The sequence below is a fragment of the Engystomops pustulosus genome, chromosome 5, assembly GCF_040894005.1.
Source record: "Engystomops pustulosus chromosome 5, aEngPut4.maternal, whole genome shotgun sequence".
NCBI classification, from domain to species: domain Eukaryota; kingdom Metazoa; phylum Chordata; class Amphibia; order Anura; family Leptodactylidae; genus Engystomops; species Engystomops pustulosus.
This window is the reverse complement of record NC_092415.1, coordinates 164,884,445-164,908,343: the sequence shown is the minus strand read 5'-3', so window position 1 is coordinate 164,908,343 and position 23,899 is coordinate 164,884,445. Positions and strand designations below refer to the sequence as shown.

The 23,899-nt window shown below is 41.9% G+C and overlaps 1 protein-coding gene across 4 annotated transcripts in view; it reads right to left on the bottom strand.

Annotated features, from left to right (window-relative positions):
- TBC1D5 (TBC1 domain family member 5) overlaps positions 1-23,899 on the bottom strand; it is a 402,345-nt gene that overhangs the window by 89,489 nt on the left and 288,957 nt on the right. For all 4 annotated transcript variants that reach the window (XM_072153665.1, XM_072153667.1, XM_072153666.1 and 1 more), the window contains one exon: positions 2,725-2,867. In XM_072153665.1, the coding sequence (XP_072009766.1) occupies positions 2,725-2,867 (143 nt within the window). The remainder of the gene's footprint in view (positions 1-2,724; positions 2,868-23,899) is intronic.

The window sequence follows — 23,899 nt, the reverse complement described above, 5'->3', positions numbered from 1 at the left end:
GCAGTTTTAATGTGGTTTAAATAACTGTATTGCGTCCTCAGTCCAGCTAAGTTTCTGATAGTAATAACTGGCATCTGACTATTCTGATATCCAAGTCATGTATCCACAACATAGCATTTGTTTTCAGTACAACTTTTCGAGTTTCCAAATTTTGCTGCACCTGCCTCACTTTAATCTTTCCAGTATATAACAATCAATTTTACTTACTGGTACTCAATTGATAGTCGACGGGGAAATTTTGACTAAACACATAACCTCATGTTGTCCAAACAAAATTATATATTAATGTTTATTTAAATATGCCTCAGTGCATTTATGTTCTTGTCCAAAATTTCCGTATTAAAAAGGCAGAGATTCTTAGGTGATTTATCAAAATGCCATTGCTTACACTTTACTGTTTTTATCAATGCCACAATTGTATATTCCCATTTATATGAAAGTGTACAGCAATTTATCAAAGAAACTATGCTGTGGCATCACCGGTGGCTCTTCTAAAAAGAGATAGGCCAGCTGTAAGGGTCAACAAATAATCAAAGCAAGTTTGGGTAATACACATGTTCTATGGGATCAGTTCTATGGTCTAGTCTGGAACACTACAGAATGGAGAATTAAATAGGTAAAGGATTGGGGCTACTCAACGGATATCATTCCATCCAATAGGGGTCCAAAAACATGTGCTCACGGATAGTTGAAGTATCAGCAACAAACAAAAACAAATTACAAAGTGTCCAGAGCACCAGTTTAAGGTACACCCAATTATATTCGCATATAAAATACACATAATATGTTTTTCAATAAAATACAGTTTTACTAAAATATTAATTTACTAGAGGTGCAACATCCCACCCCTACTAATCACATATGCATATATCATAATAATATATATCTCAAACTAATACACCTAATAGTACACCTAAGAAAATCACTAGCAACATACATGTGAGTATGGCTATGTACACTGGTTGGAAAAAGAGGTCCCTAAAACAATTGTGTGATTGTGCAGTGTTCACACTGTTCAAGTAAAAAAATACCTCAACAATGTCTCTCAGAAAAGTCTTAATCATGACATGAATACAAAATTTAAAAGTAAAAAATGTAACAAAGTGAAAATCTTCTTTTCTTCTTGCTTTCTTATATGTACTGGCTCAATTTAGATGCAATAGCTGGATAGAGCGTAATACACATTCGTCATCACTTTAGTTGGATAAGACGTAGTGCACATTTATCATCACTTTGGTGTCTTAGTTGGATGAAGCATGACACACATATTAACTGTTATGAACTGTGACCAGTAAAAAGGCATAGGGCATGGCAGGGAGTAGATGGGAGGGGCTGCCTGAGCAAGACACGCCCCCTCTAATTCCAAGATAAAGGATGATTTTTGTGGATGTAAGCTAAACAATTTTTAGCTAAAAGAAAGGTATCAGTTAGTTAATAGGGCTCTATAGGAACCTGTTACTGGCTGTATATGTGAAAATGTGGTGACAGGTTCCCTTAAAGGAGTAAAACTTTTTTTACAATTCTATAGCTCTTGGGATGTAAAACAACTTTGCCTATTATCTTGGTTGCCTAAATCCAGTAGCATCTTTGCCATCCCCCTCAGATTACCTCAGTGGTGCAGTGGCTGCTTTCTCTGCCTGAGCTGATAAACCCTGTGAGTCCGTAGTTTGTTTATCTGTAGGTATCATGGGAGGGGAGGGGCTGCTGCTCCCTCTTCACAAGTGAGAAGGTCATGTGACAGAGCTCTTTCTGAGTATGTAGCAGTGCTCAGAGTGTTCAAGACTGTGGATACAGATTTCTCTGGCACATAATAGTGAGGTACAAGAACTCACCTGTTCCCCATCAGTCCTTCTATCCCAGTTTGTGATTCTACAGAACTTATTCTGTCTCTCTCAGCACCTCATGCGCTCCACTTCCTCACCTTGTCATCAGCAGTATCAGCTGTGTGCAGATAAGCTATTAACCCTCAGTGCTCACACAGCACAGGCTATAGACTGCAGGGAACTGGTTAACTGGGATTTCTTCCCCTTATTACATGTTCCCTGCTCCTCCATGTAATGAAAGCTACCAGGCCAATCACCATATACATCCAATACGTGCACTGTGCAGTGTTCACAGTCTTTAATTGTGGGAAACTAAATGGATTTAAAGCTAAATTACTTTGAAAGAGAACACAAGGCATCAAAGGATCTGTGGGCAAGCTAACTGGCCTCAGCTTGAGGGCAGAGAATGACAGAGATTAGTTTCCGCCCACTACACCTCTGGTGAGAAAGATTCATGACAGAAAATGCAATAACTTTGGAAAGAAAAGGGTGAGAGGCACAAAGCAGGCATCGTTCTGTGTTCGTTTTCCAAGGGGGAATCACATAGAATCATTTTACCAAACTATTCTAACTGTTTAGCAGCCAATCTGGCAACAGGTCTGGGTCGAATGGGGTGCATACGAACCCAAATGGGAAGTTTGGGTCTGCTCATCTCTACTTAAGAACCAAGAAGAAGATGATCACAACTGAGGCCCAAATCTTCAAATACAATTTTTTGTATACAGTGACAGATAGCAGAACTTCGGGAACAACTTTTTGCTTTATGTCTGCCTGCTAAGATTTTTAAAAGTTAGAATATTAGAATTTGCCCACATATAAGCGATATAAAAGGATAAGGCTCAGTTACATCTGCATTGGAGGAGTCTAGAATAAATATGATCTGAAGAATAGTGATACTTACATGCATCCCTGATATATAAGAGCATGGCTACAAAAACATAATCCACCAAAGCTAGAGTATTGCTGTCTGCAAAGAGGGCATCCCAAACCACAAGAAGGTCCTGGAGTGGAAATTCCCGACCAAAAAGAAGTCTCACCCATCTCCTGGAAAAATTAAAATAGAAGAATATTAACTTTTCACTGGTCACAAGGATCAAGACTTACAAAGCATACATGCTATACTGCGACTCTGAGTTACTTCTACATTGAATGAGTTTCCTTTACTTTTTATTCATTAAATATGTCTATAAAAATATGTATTTTTTCTGTGTTTTATTTTTCAATTTTTTGTTACCTAAAAAAAACACAAAATACTCAACAATTAACTCTAGTAGCATAAGTATCATGTATTAATTTGACATATTAACAAGACGTAACATGTGCAGTGATTGAATTCTATAAATAGAGACAGAACTAAAGGCTGTAATAGCAAAAGGGGGAACGCAAACAGAAAGAATAGCAAGACGTTTAGAGGTGATAATCAAAGTGACACCTTTACATTTCACAAGACTTACAGATTTATGCTAAAGGTAACTTCTTTGCAACTGTACAATGATGTACAATACGCTAAACGGAAAAAAAAGTATCATATAAACAAACTATCAGAATTTATTTTTATTCCAACAGCATTGTGAGGATTTGTTCTTTTTTGGGACTGCTGGTAATTATCACCATAATTATATGATTTTGATATGCACCATATTTACAAGAGAAATCAATAAAAAAAATCAATAAAGACAAACTTTATTTAATTTCACTAACCAACGAGAATGATACTATTAATAAGTGACACAGGTGGTTACAGTTCTGAGCACACATACGGAATATCCCTTTGTAGAAAACCTGTCAGGCACAACTAGCCCTCTAAACCGGTGGTCCTACCTCAATTTCTGTACTGAGTTGCTCTGAAATAAGTCAGCAGCTCTGGTGAGTTATAAAATTAGCCCCCATACTTTTCTCTCACTGAATTCTTAATCTGTGCATTGGGTGTTCCTGAGTGAGAGTGTAAAGTCCCCCTTCTCCATTCTATACGCCTCCTGCATATGTCATTCACATAAGACTTCACATCCATTCACATTACAGCAGACTGGGGGTTTAATTCTATAATTCACAGGAGATGCTGACTCATTTCATCATCAGGCAGAGCAACTCACTACAGAAATGTGGTAGGACCTTCAGATTGGCGAGTTAGATCTGCCCCATGGGACAACTAGTTTAAATTGAACTTAAGTTAAGAGGTTCTAACAATGTGATTGGTGTGGGTCCGAATGGTGGAAACAAAAACAGGACCCCTCCATCTGAATCGCACTGATCTGTAATGTCAAATGCTCAACTGTCTGTATTTGCTCTTCGCTGTGCTGGAGCTTTTGGTGCTAAGTGATGACTGTTCTAATATTTTGATATTGTTGAAATGTTCGTTATTTTTCACCTTAAAATGATTTAAATGATTGCTTTGAAAAATGGTGCAAACTCAAACCCATCTAATAATAAGACCACCCATTTTCTATCTGGGTAAAGACTACAAAACCATGTGCATCATGCAACAACGTCCTATTTGTAGTAATGATTATTGTTCAAAATCAGTTTATAATAAATGAAACAAAATGCAAAAAACAGAGTTACAAAGATGAAGGATGCTTGGAAAGCATGTATGCTAAAGCAACAAGTAACCAACAAATGTATTAGATGAAGTGATAGTGGATAATGGTATTAAATTAATGCTAAAGGAAGCAAAATCCATTTAACTGTGTTTTAAGTGTTTTTTAATCAACTAACACTTACAAAACAATTTTAAAGCAATCTGAACTGAACTAAACTTTTATTTTTAAAGAATATATATCTGATAGAAAACCAATACAAATGTAAAAATTACACAAATGACAAGATACAGGAATTAAAGGGAATGATTCCCCAAAGTGTTCTATGATATTCTATGAATGTGTTATATAATATTTTATTTGATTTCATTGGTATATTTACATTTTGTATATTGCATTCTGGTAAGTATAAACGGACATCTGCTTATTCTATGTTGGCTATCTTTAGAAAATAAGAAGTCTATAGAAAACATCATTACGTTCATTACTGACAATATGGATAATATCACAGCTTTTGTTATGATTATTTAGTTATAGAGCACCATTAATTCCATGTTCCAGCACATTCAATAAGGGGTCAAATACATAACATTAGGATATGAACAAATGGAATTAGAAAATACAGAAACTACGGAGATCAGAAAGAAGTGCAAGGAGGACCCTGACCTTGAAGGACATCTACCACCAGATTAGCGTTGATGCTGTCCTTTAATTGATGCTCGTTACCTCTAGGGGGATGATGCACGTGTCCCCAGCTTAATCCAAAATGCCCATAGTCCACAGAAAATAAGGTTTCAAAAACATCTAAATTGGCCTCAGGCACTCAGGCTCACCTTACCCAAGCGCCTCATGGCTCCTCTGCCCCTTAATGATGCACGCCCCCCAATTCATTAATATTCACCTCCTCCATCCACTCACTCAAGAACAGACAGTTGGTGAAGTCATCCGGGTGCCTGGAAATCTCACACATTCCCAAGAACTTCTCCCTTGTGCAGCCTGTGGCTTACCAATGTGCCTGTGAAAGGGATAACTTCTCAAACGAACAGACAGGGAGTGCATACTTAAGGAGGGGAGTTGCTATGAGGGGCTCGGGTGAGGCCTAGAAAACTCTCCATAAACCCCGACAATAATTGTTGTTACTAGAGCTCAGGAAAGACTGCGGCTACATAATTATGTAAAAACAGAAAATGAAAAAATTAATTCTGATTGTAAAAATCAATTTTTCTATTTTAAAAAAGGAAAAAAAGAAAATGCAATCACACATTCAATCTCGCCATTATTTGTGAAATAGGATAGGATCTGCTCTATAATATGAGTGTCCGACAGTTGGCTCATAAATATGGCTGTGAAAACCAAAACCACGTGTGAGCCCATAGAAATACATGGAGACAATTTCCACATGCATGAGCCCTCATGCTCTCCTATATTCAGCTGGGATGAGCTTTAATAACTTATGATTGTTCTCAAATTCTACAGATCCAGCTGCGACATCTGTGGCGATAAATTCTGCAGGATACCGAACAGAATCTCAATGCCTCCAGGCCCAAGCGGATCTAGTCTTGTATCCAGGCTAAAGTGACCCAACAAGCTAATAGAGACCTGTTACAATTCTAAAGTTGGAACTGTTTTTAAGTATGTCTGGGGTCCTGATTCTGGAAATGACTCCTGGTTCCCTCTATCAGCTCCACTTTTGGAGATCTGGGATTTTCACCTTATGAAGTATATGCTGCTCAAACTAGTCACCACGCTATACTGTACTAAAGAAATTTTGTAAATTAATGTCATGTAATTAATAAATGCCATATTGCTACTCAAACTAGAGGTCACTCAATATTTTGCTAAGGACATTTTGAAAAGGAATATCATATTTTGTGGCTGTAGACTATATTTTCCATCAGATCTCTGAAACCTTGTTATTCTGATTTCCTGCTATGAGATGTTCTTGGACATTCGCACTGCATGCTTCAACAGTAGCCATCATATGTGTATCTCTTCATCCAATGTACCATTCCTCCATTGTACTTATTTCTTGATGGAAAAGCTCGACATCTCATAAACTAGAGCTGCTAGAGATAAAATGGAAGGGGTTTCCGGAATGAGCCGTTCAAAAATAGTCAGGGGAAAAACTGAGACTTTTTTAATTGTTCCCCAATGTTATCATTACGTTCACATAAGTAAATTTTCATTCAATTCCAATAAATCTTCTTGATGTGTTCTTTTTTTTTCACCGAAATAAGTGCATATTCCGCACACTGATACAGTTAAAAAAAAATTACTTTGTTGTAGAGTAAAATAAATCTACTCAACCCTTAAATACAAGTGTGGTCAAAAATTTGATGTTCCATGAAAGGACTATAAGTTACTTTAACTAAGAAACCTTAACTCCGTAAGTCTACTAAAATTTCATGTGCAGGACAAATCAAAATAATAGCTCCCATAGATATTACTGATAATGGAAACTGTATAAATCTTTTAACAGAGGTGTTTTCCTGGGTATACAAGGGCATTGGTGCCATCACCAAAGCTTACATACAGGTTTATAATGTTTGTAGTCAAGGAATATTAAGACTCTAAGGAAATCTCTATGAGTTGGCAATTATCGTGTTATGTGCCTAAGTAAGCGGCACCACAAATAATTGAAGGGAAGAAAGTCACACTACATGGGTGAGTTTCCACCTGCATGCACATGTGTTATATCAAATCATCGGAATGTGATATGGTAGTGATCCAAAATTAGAAAAACAAGTCAAATAAGCTTTAAATTATGTCTGAAACACCTGGCGGTTTGGTATGTGACATAAAAATTATTTTTTAAGTAGAAAGGCGGATGTAGATTGGATCATTGAAGTTGACAAGTGTTGTCCTTCCTCGCACATGTTTCTGACGGAAGAAGTTCTCCCAAACGTTGACAGCAAAAACCCAGTGATTAATTCTCTATTTTACCTAATGATTGACGAACGGTAAATTAACAGCAGACAATTAGTAGCTAATTGTTACTTTACTAACTCAGAATAATTGGCACAGTAATTAACAAACAAGACATAGTATGAAAGAATGCACAATATCTGCATTTCAAGTTTAGACAGTTTGGTTGTGCCATATAAATAGCCTGGGAAGACAAGTGTAAGACATGTTGCTAATCATGGAGCTCTTTAGAACTTTATAACGTAAAGCAACATTTTTCTTGCACACTACCCAACAGCTATGACACTTTGGTTCCAGACTGCTTTCTAGGCCTCAGTTCCTCTGTGTACTAGACTGCTTCCTCAGACTTCCTCTGTGTACTAGACCACTCCTTCAAGGTTCCTCAGTGTATTTCATACTCTTTCATACTTCCTGTGTACTATATACCACTCCTTCAGACCTTCTCTGTGTATTAGAACACTCCTTCAGACCTTCTCTGTGTATTAGACCACTTCTTCAGACCTCCTCTGTGTATTAGGCTACTCCTTCAGACATTCTCTGTGTACTACACCACTCCTTCAGGGTTTCTCTGTGTACTGGACCACGCCATTAGAGGTCCTCTGTGTACTAGACCATGCCTTCAAAGGTCCTCTGTGTACTAGACCACACCTTCAGAGGTCCTCTGTGTACTAGACCATGCCTTCAGAGGTCCTCTGTGTACTAGACCACGCCTTCAGAGGTCCTCTGTGTACTAGACCACCCCTTCAGAGGTCCTCTGTGTACTAGACCACGCCTTCAGAGGTCCTCTGTGTACTACACCACTCCTTCAGAGGTCCTCTGTGTACTACACCACTCCTTCAGAGGTCCTCTGTGTACTACACCACTCCTTCAGAGGTCCTCTGTGTACTACACCACTCCTTCAGGGTTTCTCTGTGTACTAGACCACTCCTTCATAGGTCCTCTGTGTACTGGACCACGCCATTAGAGGTCCTCTGTGTACTAGACCATGCCTTCAGAGGTCCTCTGTGTACTAGACCACGCCTTCAGAGGTCCTCTGTGTACTAGACCATGCCTTCAGAGGTCCTCTGTGTACTAGACCACGCCTTCAGAGGTCCTCTGTGTACTAGACCACCCCTTCAGAGGTCCTCTGTGTACTAGACCACGCCTTCAGAGGTCCTCTGTGTACTAGACCACTCCTTCAGAGGTCCTCTGTGTACTACACCCCTCCTTCAGAGGTCCTCTGTGTACTACACCACTCCTTCAGAGGTCCTCTGTGTACTACACCACTCCTTCAGAGGTCCTCTGTGTACTACACCACTCCTTCAGAGGTCCTCTGTGTACTACACCACTCCTTCAGAGGTCCTCTGTGTACTACACCACTCCTTCAGAGGTCATCTGTGTGCTAGACCACTCCTTCAGAGGTCCTCTGTGTACTACACCACTCCTTCAGAGGTCCTCTGTGTACTAGACCACTCCTTCAGAGGTCCTCCGAGTACTTGACCCCTCCTTCCTCCTGCTTCTAGACAACTTCCTCCTTAGCATTTCTGTAACAATGGCCAATGAATGTTCTCAGCTTTGCCATACAGAATATCAGTCAATCAAGCAGCGTACAATAAGGTATTGTGGGGAATTGCTCTGGTAGTTGACAGGTAGCAGTGCAGGAAGCAGTGACACACGCAGGTTTAAAAGTCCAACTTAAGTGTTTATTCACACTTGCCAAACAGAACACAAATTCAGCCTTGGCTTAGGCACATGCAAAAACATTATAAAAGTAATTCCTGCCCGGCTAGGCGCTGTCTAATACATTTGACGGACCCTAGCTATCCGGGTACCAGGCTGCCTGGCACACGCTCTTGGCCAGCAGCAAGACAGGAGACCCTCAGTTACCTTTGCTGTCAGAATGCAATCTCGCTTTCAGCTCTCCAGGTAGGGCCTCTCCTACTGCTTCTGGCCTGCAGCCTAAATCAGGCCCTAACGAGGCCTGTGAACCGCACCTGTGGACTATACAAAAGCCCAGGACCGAAGCCCGGGTGGAGTAGGAGTCCCACTACCAGCCTACCCCTACTCCATAATAAGCAGGCCCAGTACGGACATTACAAATGTGTCTGTGTTAGCTAGGCCAACACAGACAAAACAGACTATTCCTGCTTATCATGTCTGCATTAACCCTTGGGTTACTGCAGACAAACCCAGGGCTTTTACCACCAGCATTTCATCTGCCTGTAAGACAGATAGCGGTTTTCCCACACAATACCTCTCACTTTCTCACATACCCTCCCCCTCAGTTCAGACTCCTGACATTAAGCAATGCGTTCGGGACAAGGCATCCGCATTGCCCTGTAGCTTCCCGGCTCTGTGCTCCACCATGAAACTGAAATTTTGGAGGGACAAGAACCACCTAGTGACCCTGGCATTCTTCTCCTTAGTTCTACTCATCCACGTGAGAGGAGAGTGGTCAGTTATGAGACGGAACTGTCGTCCCAGCAAGTAGTACCGTAGGGACTCTAATGCCCACTTTATCGCCAGACATTCCTTCTCTACGATACTGTAATTTTTCTCTGCTGGCGTGAGCTTCCTGCTCAGGTAGGTAATGGGGTGTTCCTCGCCATTCACCTCCTGAGACAGGACAGCTCCCAGTCCTACATCTGACGCATCCGTCTGCACAATAAACTCTTTCTTGAAGTTTGGCGTAATAAGGACGGGGGATCCACACAACGCAGACTTCAATGCCTGAAAAGCCCCTTCTGCTTGTTCATTCCATCGCACCATGACCGGCCTTTTACCCTTCAGCAGGTCTGTCAGGGGAGCGGACACGGTGGCAAAGTTTGGTATAAACCGTCTGTAGTACCCTACAATGCCCAGGAATGCCCTGACTTGCTTTGTGCTCACTGGTTGAGGCCAACCCTGTATAGCGTCAATCTTGTTGACCTGAGGTTTAATTATACCTCGACCGATCACATACCCCAAATAGTGTGTCTCCTCCATTCCTAGCGCACACTTCTTGGGGTTTGCAGTCAGGCCCGCTGCCCTTAGCGAGTTCACTACGGCCTGTACCTTGGCCAAATGACTCGCCCAGTCTTGGCTGTAGATGATAATGTCATCTAGATAGGCGGAGGCGTATCTCCTATGTGGCTTTAACACTATGTCCATTAACCGTTGAAAGGTAGCGGGGGCCCCATGAAGCCCAAACAGTAATACAACATAGTGAAAAAGGCCCTCAGGGGTGATAAAGGCTGTCTTTTCTTTAGCCCTATCTGTCAGGGGTACCTGCCAATATCCTTTAGTTAGATCCAGGGTGGAGAAGTACCGAGCACCCCCAAGTCTCTCAATAAGCTCGTCCACCCGGGGCATGGGATAGGCATCAAACTTAGACACCTCATTCAATTTTCTAAAATCGTTGCAAAATCGCAACGTCCCATCCGGTTTGGGAATTAGAACAATTGGACTGGCCCACTCACTTTTGGACTCCTCAATAACCCCTAGCTTCAGCATCTTCTGAACCTCCTCTGATATGGCCTGTCTACGAGCTTCAGGGACTCTGTACGGCCTTAATCTTACCTTTACCCCTGGCTCAGTGACAATGTCATGTTTAATTACAGATGTGTAGCCTGGCAACTCTGAGAACACATCTGTATTTCTTGCTACAAACTCTCGAGCCTCTCGCTGTTGCTCTTTGGTAAGGGTATCGGCTATTCGCACTTCTGCCTCCGGCACAGGCTTATCTGCAGCCTGTGAGGGTAGCGCAGGAGGTGGACTAGCCAGAACCATCTCTGTATGCAGACTCTCTCTGTCTTTCCAGGCCTTTAACAGATTTACATGATAAGTCTGCTCGGGTTTTCTCCGTCCGGGCTGACGTATCTTGTAGTTCACCTCTCCTATTTTCTCTATAACCTCATACGGTCCTTGCCATTTAGCGAGAAACTTACTTTCTACAGTGGGGACTAGCACCAACACACGATCACCGGGACTAAAGCTCCTTACTTTTGCTGACCTGTTATAAACCCGGCTTTGAGTTCTTTGTGCCTCCTCCATATGCTCCTTGACAATGGGCATGACGGCTGCCACCCTGTCCTGCATATCTGCGATATGGTCTATTACACTTTTGTGGGGGGTGGGCTCTTGTTCCCATGTCTCCTTGGCTATGTCCAGGAGACCCCTGGGATGTCTGCCATACACTAACTCAAACGGTGAGAACCCAGTAGAGGCTTGTGGGACCTCTCGGATGGCGAACATTAAATATGGCAATAGTACATCCCAGTCCTTCCCATCCTTGTTTACCACCTTTTTTAGCATACTCTTTAAAGTTTTGTTGAACCGTTCTACCAATCCATCCGTCTGAGGATGGTACACAGAGGTGCGTAACTGTTTAATATTAAAGAGCCGACATAGCTCCTTGGTGACTTTTGACATAAAAGGAGTCCCCTGATCTGTGAGGATCTCCTTGGGAAGTCCCACCCGGCAGAACATGGCAAACAACTCTTTAGCAATTAGTTTCGCAGAGGTGTGCCGCAGTGGGATGGCCTCAGGATATCGGGTAGCATAGTCCATGACTACCAGGATATGCTGATGCCCCCGAGCAGATTTAACTAAAGGACCGACCAAATCCATGGCGACCCTTTCAAAGGGTACCTCAATAATGGGCAGAGGTACCAACGGACTTCGAAAGTGTACCATGGGAGCATGCAATTGACAATCAGGGCAAGTTTCACAATACCTTTTTACCCTATCATATACTCCTGGCCAGTAAAAACGCTGCAAGATGCGTTCCAGAGTTTTTGTGGTACCTAGGTGCCCTCCCATCACATGCTTATGTGCAAGGTCTAACACCATCTGACGATATGGCTGAGGTACCATTAACTGCTCCCGGGTTTCACCGTGGACCTTATCAATGCGGTACAATAACTCCTGATTTACCACCACACGAGGGAACAACTTATCCGCACCTGGGTGCTGAGGTACGCCATTAATTTCTACCACATTTTCTCTGGCGCGGACCAGACTGGGGTCCTGGAGTTGGGCAGTACCAAAGTTGTCACGGGATACCTCCAAATCAGACAACTGCGGTCCTGTCACTACCTCCTCAGTTTCGCCTGCCATAACATCTAGGGGAAACATTACACTTCCATCTTCTGTGGCGGTCACCCCTACGGCAGGAACTCCAGAGTCTGGGTCATCAGGCTCGGCTTCAGAGATCTGACCAGACAACACAGGAGAACAACCCCCCAACTCTTGGTTTCCCCGCCATAGAGTCCAGAACATGGGGAAGTCCCATCCCAAGATAAGGTCATGGGGCAAGTTCTTGACAACCGCTGCCTCATGTAGTGTCTCTCCACAAGAGGTCTGGAGGTTAATAACTGTGGTGGGGTAGTCCTTTACGTCCCCATGGATGCACAGGACTCCAATTGTGCGCCCTGTGACCGCCTTGGGGTCTGTGAGGGACCCATTAATCAAGGTCACCCGACTGCCTGAGTCCAGCAGGGCCAACGCTGGATGCCCTGCCACAGTCACCCGGCACAGGTGGCGCTCATCAGCAGAGTCGGGGCTAGTAGCTGTGTAGACAGGGGCAGCATAGAGAGAAACCCTTCTGGCAGAACTGCAGTCCATGGGCTCTGAGGAATTGGGGCAATGGGCTGCAATATGACCTGGCTCATGGCAGGTCCAACAGGTGGGAGCCTCCCCCCTCCTCCTCCCCTGGGGTACTTCACGGACATTGGGCGTTGTCCTGCGCCAAGTATTTGTGGGTGACACGACCTTCCGTGCCTTAGGGCCCGCCTGGGTATAAGGGGCTTTCTTTGTTAGGGCCTGGGTGGCACAAAACCTCTCCACCAACCCCACCAGTGCCTCGGCATCAGACGGGTCCCCGTGTCCCACCCATTGTTGGATCTCACCCGGCAAGGCCCTCAGGAAATGGTCCAAAACAACCTTCTCGACCATCTGGGCTGGGGTTGATGTCTCCGGCTGAAGCCACTTGCGGACCAAGTGAACAAGTTGGTGCATCTGCCCCCTCGGTGGTAGCGCCTCCTGGTATCTCCAGCTATTCCCCCCCTTGAGCGCGTAGATGCTGATCCACTCCTAGTCGGGCCAAGATCTCTGCCTTTACCTTGGTGTAGTCCTGGGCATCCTCCGCTCTCAGGTCGTAGTATGCCTGCTGGGGATCAGCGACGAGGAAGGGGGCCAACACCTCTGCCCAGTGTTGCTGTGGCAACCTCTCTCGGGTGGCCACCCTCTCAAAGCCTGTCAGATAGGCCTCCACATGATCCTCGGCGGTCATCTTGGTCATAGCTTTGCGGACCTCTTTCCTGGCGTCCTTCACCGTCATTGCTGGGACAGTCCTTTGCTGAGCAGCGGTCAGGGCTGTTATCTGCTGGAGCAGCAATCTGTTTGTCTCTTGCTGCTGCACGTTGGACTGGACAAGCTGCTTGATTAACTCCTCCATGGCTGTGGCTTGCAGCTTCAGTGCTGTCAACTTCCAGGACATGCACTAGTGTATACTTCACTGCACTTTGCCCGCTCCAATCCACCATATGTGGGGAATTGCTCTGGTAGTTGACAGGTAGCAGTGCAGGAAGCAGTGACACACGCAGGTTTAAAAGTCCAACTTAAGTGTTTATTCACACTTGCCAAACAGAACACAAATTCAGCCTTGGCTTAGGCACATGCAAAAACATTATAAAAGTAATTCCTGCCCGGCTAGGCGCTGTCTAATACATTTGACGGACCCTAGCTATCCGGGTACCAGGCTGCCTGGCACACGCTCTTGGCCAGCAGCAAGACAGGAGACCCTCAGTTACCTTTGCTGTCAGAATGCAATCTCGCTTTCAGCTCTCCAGGTAGGGCCTCTCCTACTGCTTCTGGCCTGCAGCCTAAATCAGGCCCTAACGAGGCCTGTGAACCGCACCTGTGGACTATACAAAAGCCCAGGACCGAAGCCCGGGTGGAGTAGGAGTCCCACTACCAGCCTACCCCTACTCCATAATAAGCAGGCCCAGTACGGACATTACAAATGTGTCTGTGTTAGCTAGGCCAACACAGACAAAACAGACTATTCCTGCTTATCATGTCTGCATTAACCCTTGGGTTACTGCAGACAAACCCAGGGCTTTTACCACCAGCATTTCATCTGCCTGTAAGACAGATAGCGGTTTTCCCACACAATACCTCTCACTTTCTCACAGTATTTATGGCTGCTCATAATTGGCACAGATATTTTGTGGTGAATGAGCGTCAGCATAAACTTGGGGTATCTTACTGTAAGTGTTGATTTGATGAAATACAGTTTTAATAATTTCCTATGTTTTTTATTATTTTTACAATCTACATTTTTTTTAAATTACATAAATTAAAAGAAAAAAAATCAATGAGAACAAATTCTTGAGTGGTAATATAGGGGTTTAACACAAGGAAGTACTGGGGAGAGAGAATGAAATAGCTGTGTGCTAATTCCACTCCCTAAACAATGTTATTTTACAGTCTTCCGTTATATTATAGTTTATAGAGTGGGTACAATGCAATACAGATGGATTTGATCTATTGTAATTAAGTCCCGTTTTTCCCTGACGAGGATATTTCTGCCGACACAGCTAAGGAAATCTTTGTAATCTCATTGACATTTAAAAATATTAGGTATCCCCGCAATGATAGAAAGGGACAAGAGAAACCCATTCTTTTTGAGACAGCTGGCTGCGGTTTAATTATTACTCTGTCCTATTAATCTTGTTTTGCATCTGTTACACCTGCATCATGAAATGTTCATAGTGCCGAGTTTTATCACTAGCGATAATATAATAATTCATATTTTACCAGTCTTCCTTGGCCATTATACTCGGCAAAGAAACAAAAAAGGCCATCAAATGCTTCCCCTACCAAGCAACAAAGAATAACATAAATAATCTTCTAATGACAAAAGCATTAACTGCAATAAGCAAATGTTCCTTCAGATTCTCACCTGACCTGTTAAATTAGTGCTGAGTGTAAAGTAATGGAGACAATAGCAGGTTTGCCGTTGTTTATCTAACGGCAGCTTCTGATTATCTTAATTTCCGATAAATACCGGTTGCATCAGCTGAAATAACCAGACTAACAATGTCTTCGAGGTCTCGCTTCCCTTCCTACAAAGTAGATCAACATATGATTGTCAAAACAATCATCTCCAGCTTAATACCCAAGTGGCACAGGTAAACCGCCGCAGGATTTCTTCACATCCTTCCGTATTAAATCTACACACAGTGTGGTATCTTCCATATAAGATTTAGTCATGGAAAGCTGTGATATTTGCATATCTCTATTATTAGCCATGAAGGAGCTTCGCACCTTTATATTGGTGGCCTCGGCCAGTCCCATCAAATCACAAGGTTCACCCCAGAGTCAAAAAATGTGCACGGCTACCATGGGTTATTCACCTTTTAGATATGAATGAAATATCCATATGATCCACCATCACTATAAGATCAGAGGGGGTCAGAAACCCATGACAATCTGCTGATCGGGACACACCAAGAATAGACCAGAGGGCAGAGCTGTAGATACACGAGGAATGGGGTTGGACTTCCTGTTCCATGCTCTGTGTGCCTGAATAAGCTGACCAGCAGGGGGATGAGTGATAGAGCCCATTGAGCTGATACAGAATATAGATTTTGAATATCTTAAAGATGGGAAACCCCTTTTAGCTGGTCATACACAATCACTAACTGTGAGATGTACTTGGTGGGCAGGCCAAAGCATAACGCATCTGAATAAGCCACTGCAAGAGGGTTCTAAGAATAGTTATAGCCCCCTTTCCCTACTGAAAACACATGCACACTTGTCTGAGACACAAATACACACATCTAAGTGGAGTTGGATCAGATTTTGGACAAAAAAACATTTATATTACACCTTATTTAAGGCTATGGTCACACATCCTAGCATCCTCTTGAAGTATATTCTCCAGCCACCAATCACACCCAGGGGCAGATTATGACATTTATGACACTGTATGAAAAGTGTGGCTCCCTCCTGCAAGTTACATTTTTGACATTTACTTATCTGGTACTAAATCCAAGTTATTTGGTAAAAGAGGATTGGACCCTTCTACCTTTCTTTGCTTATGCAGTTTAAAAACCTCAGGAGGACCTTCTGGTTCTGACAGGACTCTTGTATACTTGTGTTTTGAGAGTGGAAACACATTTTCCCTTTCAGACTCTAAAAGCAGACTCATCTCAGGCAACAAATGACTCATCTCAACTCATTTTCACATGACTTTGGAGGGTTTTTTATAGCTAAAGGTGGAAAATGTAACATAATAGAGGGAATACGAGAAAGGACATTTCATACCTTGAGGGGGCTAGTTAGTCTAATGGGATGAACAGTTTCCCTTTGAGAAGTAAAAATTTACTGTATCCACTAGGAAGTAGTCAAGTGTGAGAATCTTATGTAAGTTAATCTGCATCATTAAAGTCTATAAAAATAATTATCTGGGACTTTTAAACACAGTTACATCCCATATACAATAAATGCAATAAACTCGCCATGAGAAGACATCTTTTTAAGGTTTCCATCATGAGCTGTGGATAGGAACATAACATTAGCCTACTGCTATTGGAGAATGTAGCCATCTTCTGTGATCACAAAAGCTGACAACATGCCCAGGGGCGATGGCATCAGAGGAAAGATTTCTGAAGGTAAGTAGGTTGCCAAGTTTTTGCAAAGTTGCTCTTGTTTCTCGGTCAGTCAGATAGCCTCTTTGATCCCTACTACAGTGTGAATGTCTACTAGGAAAAGAATCCAGACCAACATAACCTTACAGCACTAGAGGCAATCATTGCCCCAGGAGAATGAATACCTGGCCTTGGTCCTAAGTCCTACTATCACCACTCCGCACCTTTCCATCGGCAAAATGTCTCTTTATTAATGAGCACAGAATGTGGCAGACTCGATACTACTATCTTCTAGCTTTCCACTTACATACTAATGGCTTTGGCAGCAAGCAGTTAATTTATTAATTAACCTCGCTATTCGTTGGGAAAGAAAGCAGTAAAACAATGCAGTCCTGGAAGTGTGATTGCAGTACTCCTAGGTCCCTGTTTGCACAACGTGTGGCAGAGGAAAGGAGTCTATGCTGTTTCTAATTATTCCAATTATCATGGCACACTATGAAAACTTGATTAATAACACTGAAGATATTGTTGTGGCAATTAGCCATATGGTGGTGGGACTTTATTCTGTCACGATTTAGCCATTAGCATCTACTTATGTTTGTCAGAACAGTGCATCCGTGACAAGCTGAAGTTCCGCTCACCTTGCAGAGTCCCCAGTGAGCGACACTAGAGAACGCTGTATTCCTACGAGCCCCTTTGCCTGAGTAAATTTTTCATGTAGCATCCGGCCTGATTGGGGACAAATGTCAAGTAGCGTATGTGATTACCCATCAAACTAGTGTTCTCAAAAAAGTACTAGGTAAACTGTCTGTCAGTGGAAACTATTTTCAGCATCAACAAGCTGCTGGATTCCTTACATGGATATAGAATGTGCTACCTGATAAAACCTGCACATGGTTTACACAGGTTCTTATGTCAGATATGCCTTATATTGCATAGGAATGATCTCTATTGGGGAGCTCAGAAAAATGGAAGATTAAACTGGGGAGCTCCGTAGTAATCATATATGATGTGAGTTTTCCAATCATTAATCCTTAAAAAAATATATCAAAATATTTGTTGCCTTAGACTAACAAATTATGTGTTTAGTACATAAACTACATAATATAAAATTATTTTAAAAATGTCTCCTGCTATCTGTATATATATATCATAAAAACAATGGTTCCCCTGACCAGTTACCCACCACTTCAATCAACGTTGGTCATCTTTGCAGCCAACCACTTACTATCCAGAGTCAACATTACACATAGTATTTGAATAAAATGGAAGTTTGGCCCTTTGTCGCTATGGCGCTCCTTCTCATGGAAGTGCAAGGACTGGGGACAGTAAAGGATCCATGATATGAGAATAATCATATCCTGCTGAATATACATCGTACAGCAGTAAGTGGAGCATGGAGAAGGCTCGCAGGCTGAGCCCTGCCCATACGTAGTGGGTGTCAACTTCCAGCAACAGCTGCGGTTGGTGTTGGCACCGATTGCGTGAGTTAACCTGTTATGTACCTTGGTCGAAGCCGACAGTGTCACCCAACAGTGCTTACCATGGGGGCCGATTAGTGCCCCCAGGGACGCCATCAGAGGGCTCTGATTGGTTGCCATAAAAGCTGGGAGCCTGTTTAAGGCTCTCATAGCTGATATTCATCATCCTGTATTACAGTCTGTCTTTATCCAGAAGCAATATATGCACAAAATACTGCAATACAATTGTATTGTAGTATATTGCATGAGTGATCAGACACTCTAGGGTTAAAATACCCTAGGGGGCCTGAAATAAAAGTTAAAAAAAAAAAAAGATTATAATACATATTAAGAAAAAATATACAAATTAAAATCACCCCCCTTTCTCGATACATTTCTCGACACATATAAAAAGAAATAAAAAAATCATAAACATGTTAGATATCGCCTAGTCCCAGAATTTGGAATTTGTCAAAATATAAAAATGATTATTCCCAAAGGCAAATCCCCTAACGGAAAATGTCGGCCAAAATGTCCCTTTTTTGCCATTTTGCAACACAAAAATTTTAATAAAAAGTGATCTACAGGTTGTACAATCCGCATTGATCAAAGAAAAGATCAGCCTGTCCCACAAAAAATGACACCGTACACAGCTCTGTACGCCGTAGTATGAAAAAGTTACTGCTGACAAAACTAAGAATTTTTTTTTTCAACAAAAAGATCTTAATATTTTGTTGGTATTAATACATAATAAAACCTACCGTATTTTTCAGACTATAACACACACTTAAGCAAGAAAAAATATTGCTAAAAAGTGCTTGCGTCTTATAGACTGAAGGTCAGGAGGAACCAGCAATGCCAGACCCTCCTGACCGCTGTAATGGAGATTGGGTGAGGCGCTGACATAGCTCTGTACTTGAACTCCCCCAGAGAGGAGCCTCCGCACTGCTCTATCCCGGGTGTCCTGACATGGCTACTCACTACCTACAGGAGCTTTGGTGATGTCAGAATCATGTGACTGATCACATGCTTCCTACATCACCACAGGTCCTAATACTGCAGAGAATGGGGACATGCTGCGCTGGGACAGGGTAAGAAGAAGAGGGGAGGGGGAAGGGAGTTCTGTGTGTGTGTATTCATGTGTAGAGTAGTTCCCTGTGTGTTCCTTATGTTTGTATAGTAGAGATATATGTGTTTAGGGTAGAGCTGTGTGTGTAAAGCTGATCTGCGTGTGTAAAAGTATGGATGTAGCAGAGCTGTGTGTGCACCACTTTTTTTTTTTTGATGGGGCATACGACACACTTCTGTCGGACTTTGCATGTTAAATGTGTCGCACAGTCCGACTGTGCACCGGAACGCCCATGTAGGATAGTGCACACAAGTGGCACAGACCCTTCTTACATACCTGTACAAGCAGTTTGCATCTAAATGTCTGACGGCCGGCCATAGTAAATAGTAACGGTTTATGAACTTTCACAAATTGGCCTATCGGTAATAGACATAAATCAAAGAACTACAGTATATGACTGATTTTATTTTAGGTCTCAAGCAGCTGCCATAGTTCTTCCACAAACGGAAATCAACCATACAACATTTCCCCTAACATCCTATCAGTATATAATAAACTCATACAATGAGACAGTGGTAACATGCAATATATCTGGCTCCTATAGTTCAGGGAGACATACTTAAAGGGGTTTGGCTGTGTGGCTCATTTCTGACTGATGCAGAAACATGGGAGTTTGGTTTTGCTAAGCCACCAAGCTGACACGATGCTCCCCGCCTTTGGTGGTACAACTGAAGAAGTGGAGAATCCACTGCAGATTTGACTATTTAAGGCTACATTCACACGATGTATGCCCGCCGTACCGTAGTACGGTGGGCATACATCAGCGCTGCGGAGAGGAGCAGGGGATGAGCGCTGCTCACCCCCGCCCCTCTCCATAGGAAGATACAGCGCACGGCGCCGTATCACAGGAAAAGATAGGACATGTCCTATCTTTGCCCGGGCTACGGAGCGGTACGGTGCCGCACCATACCGCTCCCGTACAGGGCCGTGAGCCCATAGAAGTGTATGGGGGGTGTATATCGGCCGTATATACGTCGCCCGTATATACGTCCCCCATACATGTGTGTGAATGTAGCCTAAGTATGTTAGCAAGTTATAAAATCCATCATTTCCTATTTAGATTTTTTCTATATCTATAGTAATCATTGTTAATAACCTAGAAGGCAACATTTGGTCAACATATGACATTACAGACATGAAAGCCAAACTAGACAGTATCAGGCAGCCCAGACACTATGTAAATCACACCTAATGAGCTCATTAACCTCCCTCCTTATTATCCATATTTAACTCATTCTAGTCTTTTATGGAGTGAATCATTAAAGCTGTTAATATGCAAGAGGGGCGCCAGTTTAGCTATGTAGTTACAGAAGCCTCCTTGCATTTGCCTTAAAGTATCCCATGCAAGAAGTAAAAAAAATCTATTGTTTAATGTCAATTTAGCTTTACTGTATAGTCTATACAGAAGGAAAATCATTTATAAAGAAGTAACATTTCACAGTGTATAAGACGCAGCAAACAATATACAAGGTGTAAGTTGTAATACAAACAAAACTACGAAAAAAACCCAACAGCAGCAATGGATACAGAGATGGGACAGGAGACTGGGCATGACCGTACGAAAGCTGTCTGAGATCAGCTTCCATGCAATGGAAACAAACAGGAGAGAATCCAGTGCTAGACACCAAGAAGGTAAGTACATGTTTATTTCTCTATGCCCCCCCCCCCCGTTCCCCGGCCACATCACTGTTTCTTTTATGTCTCCGGGACAACCCCTTTAATCCCACCTGAGGACATAATCCGCCAGATTTATCAAGTAATTAGCCACTTTGTGCTAGTTTACTCAGCTTTATTTTCTTTTTGACTCCCAGATTGGCTATTTTAGTCTTAAAGTCAGTCTATTTAGTCCATTACACTGGAAGGACTCTTCCTACGAGTCTCATTCTGACAGACCAAAATGTACATGTATGGATAGCCAAGTCTGACCAATAGATGGAATTTCTTTTTTTTTTAAAGATTATTTTTCTTTACATTTTAAACACAGAAATAACATTCTAGAAACCTCATATATGTAAATTTTAGTCGTGGGTAGATACCAGGATATTTTGTTTCTCTTTAAAAACATATAGATACTTAAACATCTTGAAACTTTTAAGATGCAGTTGAAATGATACCACCTATAAAATAGAATATATCAGCCTCTTTTACCATCATTATGGAGGTCGTGCTCTTCACTTGTCTTTCTATGGACTCACATAATTATCAATCCAACAGCTTCTGCCATGTCATTTATAATGTAAAATTATTGATCATAAAAAGGATTACAGAGAAGATTATGGCTTGGCTTCCTTTCCCCATTTCTTGGTTATTTTGTGTCTTAAGCTTTTGAGGCATAAGGTCAGATGTGAGTGAATTTGTGCTATGTGCAGCTAATGATTTCCAGTTTCTTTACAATCGTGTACTAATGTGGCTCAGTAATGGCCTATTGATGAAGAGACAGATGTACCACTAGTCATTCTCCAGACATTTGCATTAACAAATCATCACTTAATTGAAGCTAATCTAACAAGTTTATGCTACTTAAATAAAGTTCCTTTCCATAAAAGATGCCACAATGAAACATCACAGAATACTGAAAAACTTACAACTAGACTTCTCATTCTCCCCCTTAATTGCAGAGAACTATTTTACTGTTAGACTTTGTCTAAACAGCAATGAGGACACAAATTAGGAAAGGAAAACAGAATTAAATACACATCTGTCCGTTTTCTAGCGATGTCTTCATTGTTAGACTAACAACCAAAGGAATAACTTAGAGGGGGTGTTCCAGTTATTTCAAATGATCGAAAAACAGAAGCGGTTGATCCAGCACACGATTCTTCTTTATGAAGCTTTATTGTTTATCGTTATTCCAGACCAAAATTATGAAAATCCAATTGTCACGGGGATGAAAAAAAATACTTTGGAGTTTCACTTACAAAATATACTTGTTCCGACTGAAATACAAATTCAACTTAAGAACAAACCTACAGAACTTATCTTCTCCGTAATCTGGTGGTTATGTACATTAATATTTTACATCAATTTCAAACACTCTGTCGGTTCTTACTCATGGTCAGACCAGAAGTAAGAATTGACAAGTGGTTTGAAATGTGTCGGTCTTATCTTGAAATACATGATTTTTTTTTTTTTCAATTATCATAAAGAAGCTTTTATTTCATGGAATTGTGTGCTGTATGAACTCATTAGATTTTTCGGTTGATCACCATTACCGACAAGGCTTCAATACAACTGTTGCACCACTAACAACAAGGAGAATTGTTTGGATCACAGGAGCATAACCCAAATCTACTAGTGGCAAACTAACTGTTACATATGTTTTACAATTTCATACTACCCCCTATGTGTGGTACGGGGGTTAACTTGCTGATTGGTTGATGTCGGACCGCAAGTGCCTCCCGATTGAATAAAGTAGCTTTTATAGAACTGAGCTCTCTGTCATCTTTCTAGGTCTTGTAAAGAATGAATTGACCAGCTACTCCCATTACTCACAATGATGTATCAGTATTGGACCACTTAACTTCTTGTAATACCCCATTCACTGTGTAGTTTAATATATATTCATAGTGCTCTACGGCTCAGAAATAACCCAATCTAAAATTACCGGTAACGTACCTATTTTGCCTTCAGGTGAACCAATGCTGCATTTCCCATGGTGGCCCAGTCTCTGTGATGAGTAGGGTGGTAAGTGATTGCTAGAGTGCATCCCGACTCATCACAAAGATGCCAGACCATGAGAGGGACAGCATTGGATCACCTGGAAAATAAGGTTAATTTGTTTTAATATATTTTTTTTGGGATATGGTGGCTCTTAAAAGATTATAATATGTCTTGGACTCCCCCTTTATGTATTAATGCCCATAAACAAGACATGGGACTTGGCCAACCTAATGAATTTGGTGGCAACTATCCATTTATTTGACATGTTCCAAGGATCAGGCATGTTCAATTTCATGAGCTTCCCTTTTAGTTATGGAATATACCAATTGCCTCCAGAGGTATTTGGTAAATACAAAATTGAACACACTAAAATAGGGAAGTAGGTGCCAAACTGTTCGCAAAACAATAGCTTAATATTAGTATGTTTGTCCCTATGTAATTTAATACCATGATGTTCGTTGGTTAACATGTAATGAAGCCTATTGTACAGTCAGTCCTCGGACTACATACAAGATAGGGTCCGGAGGTTTGTTTTTAGGTTGAATTTGTATGCAAGTCAAAACTGTATATTTTATAATTGTAGATCCAGACAAAAAAAATTTGGCCCCAGTGACAATTGGAGTTTAAACATTTTTTGCTGTAAGGGGACCAAGGATTATCAATAAAGCTTCATTACAGACATATTACAGATGATTATTGCAATCTGGGACTATAGTAAAGCATTCAGAAAGCTTCACCAGATGTCAGAGGG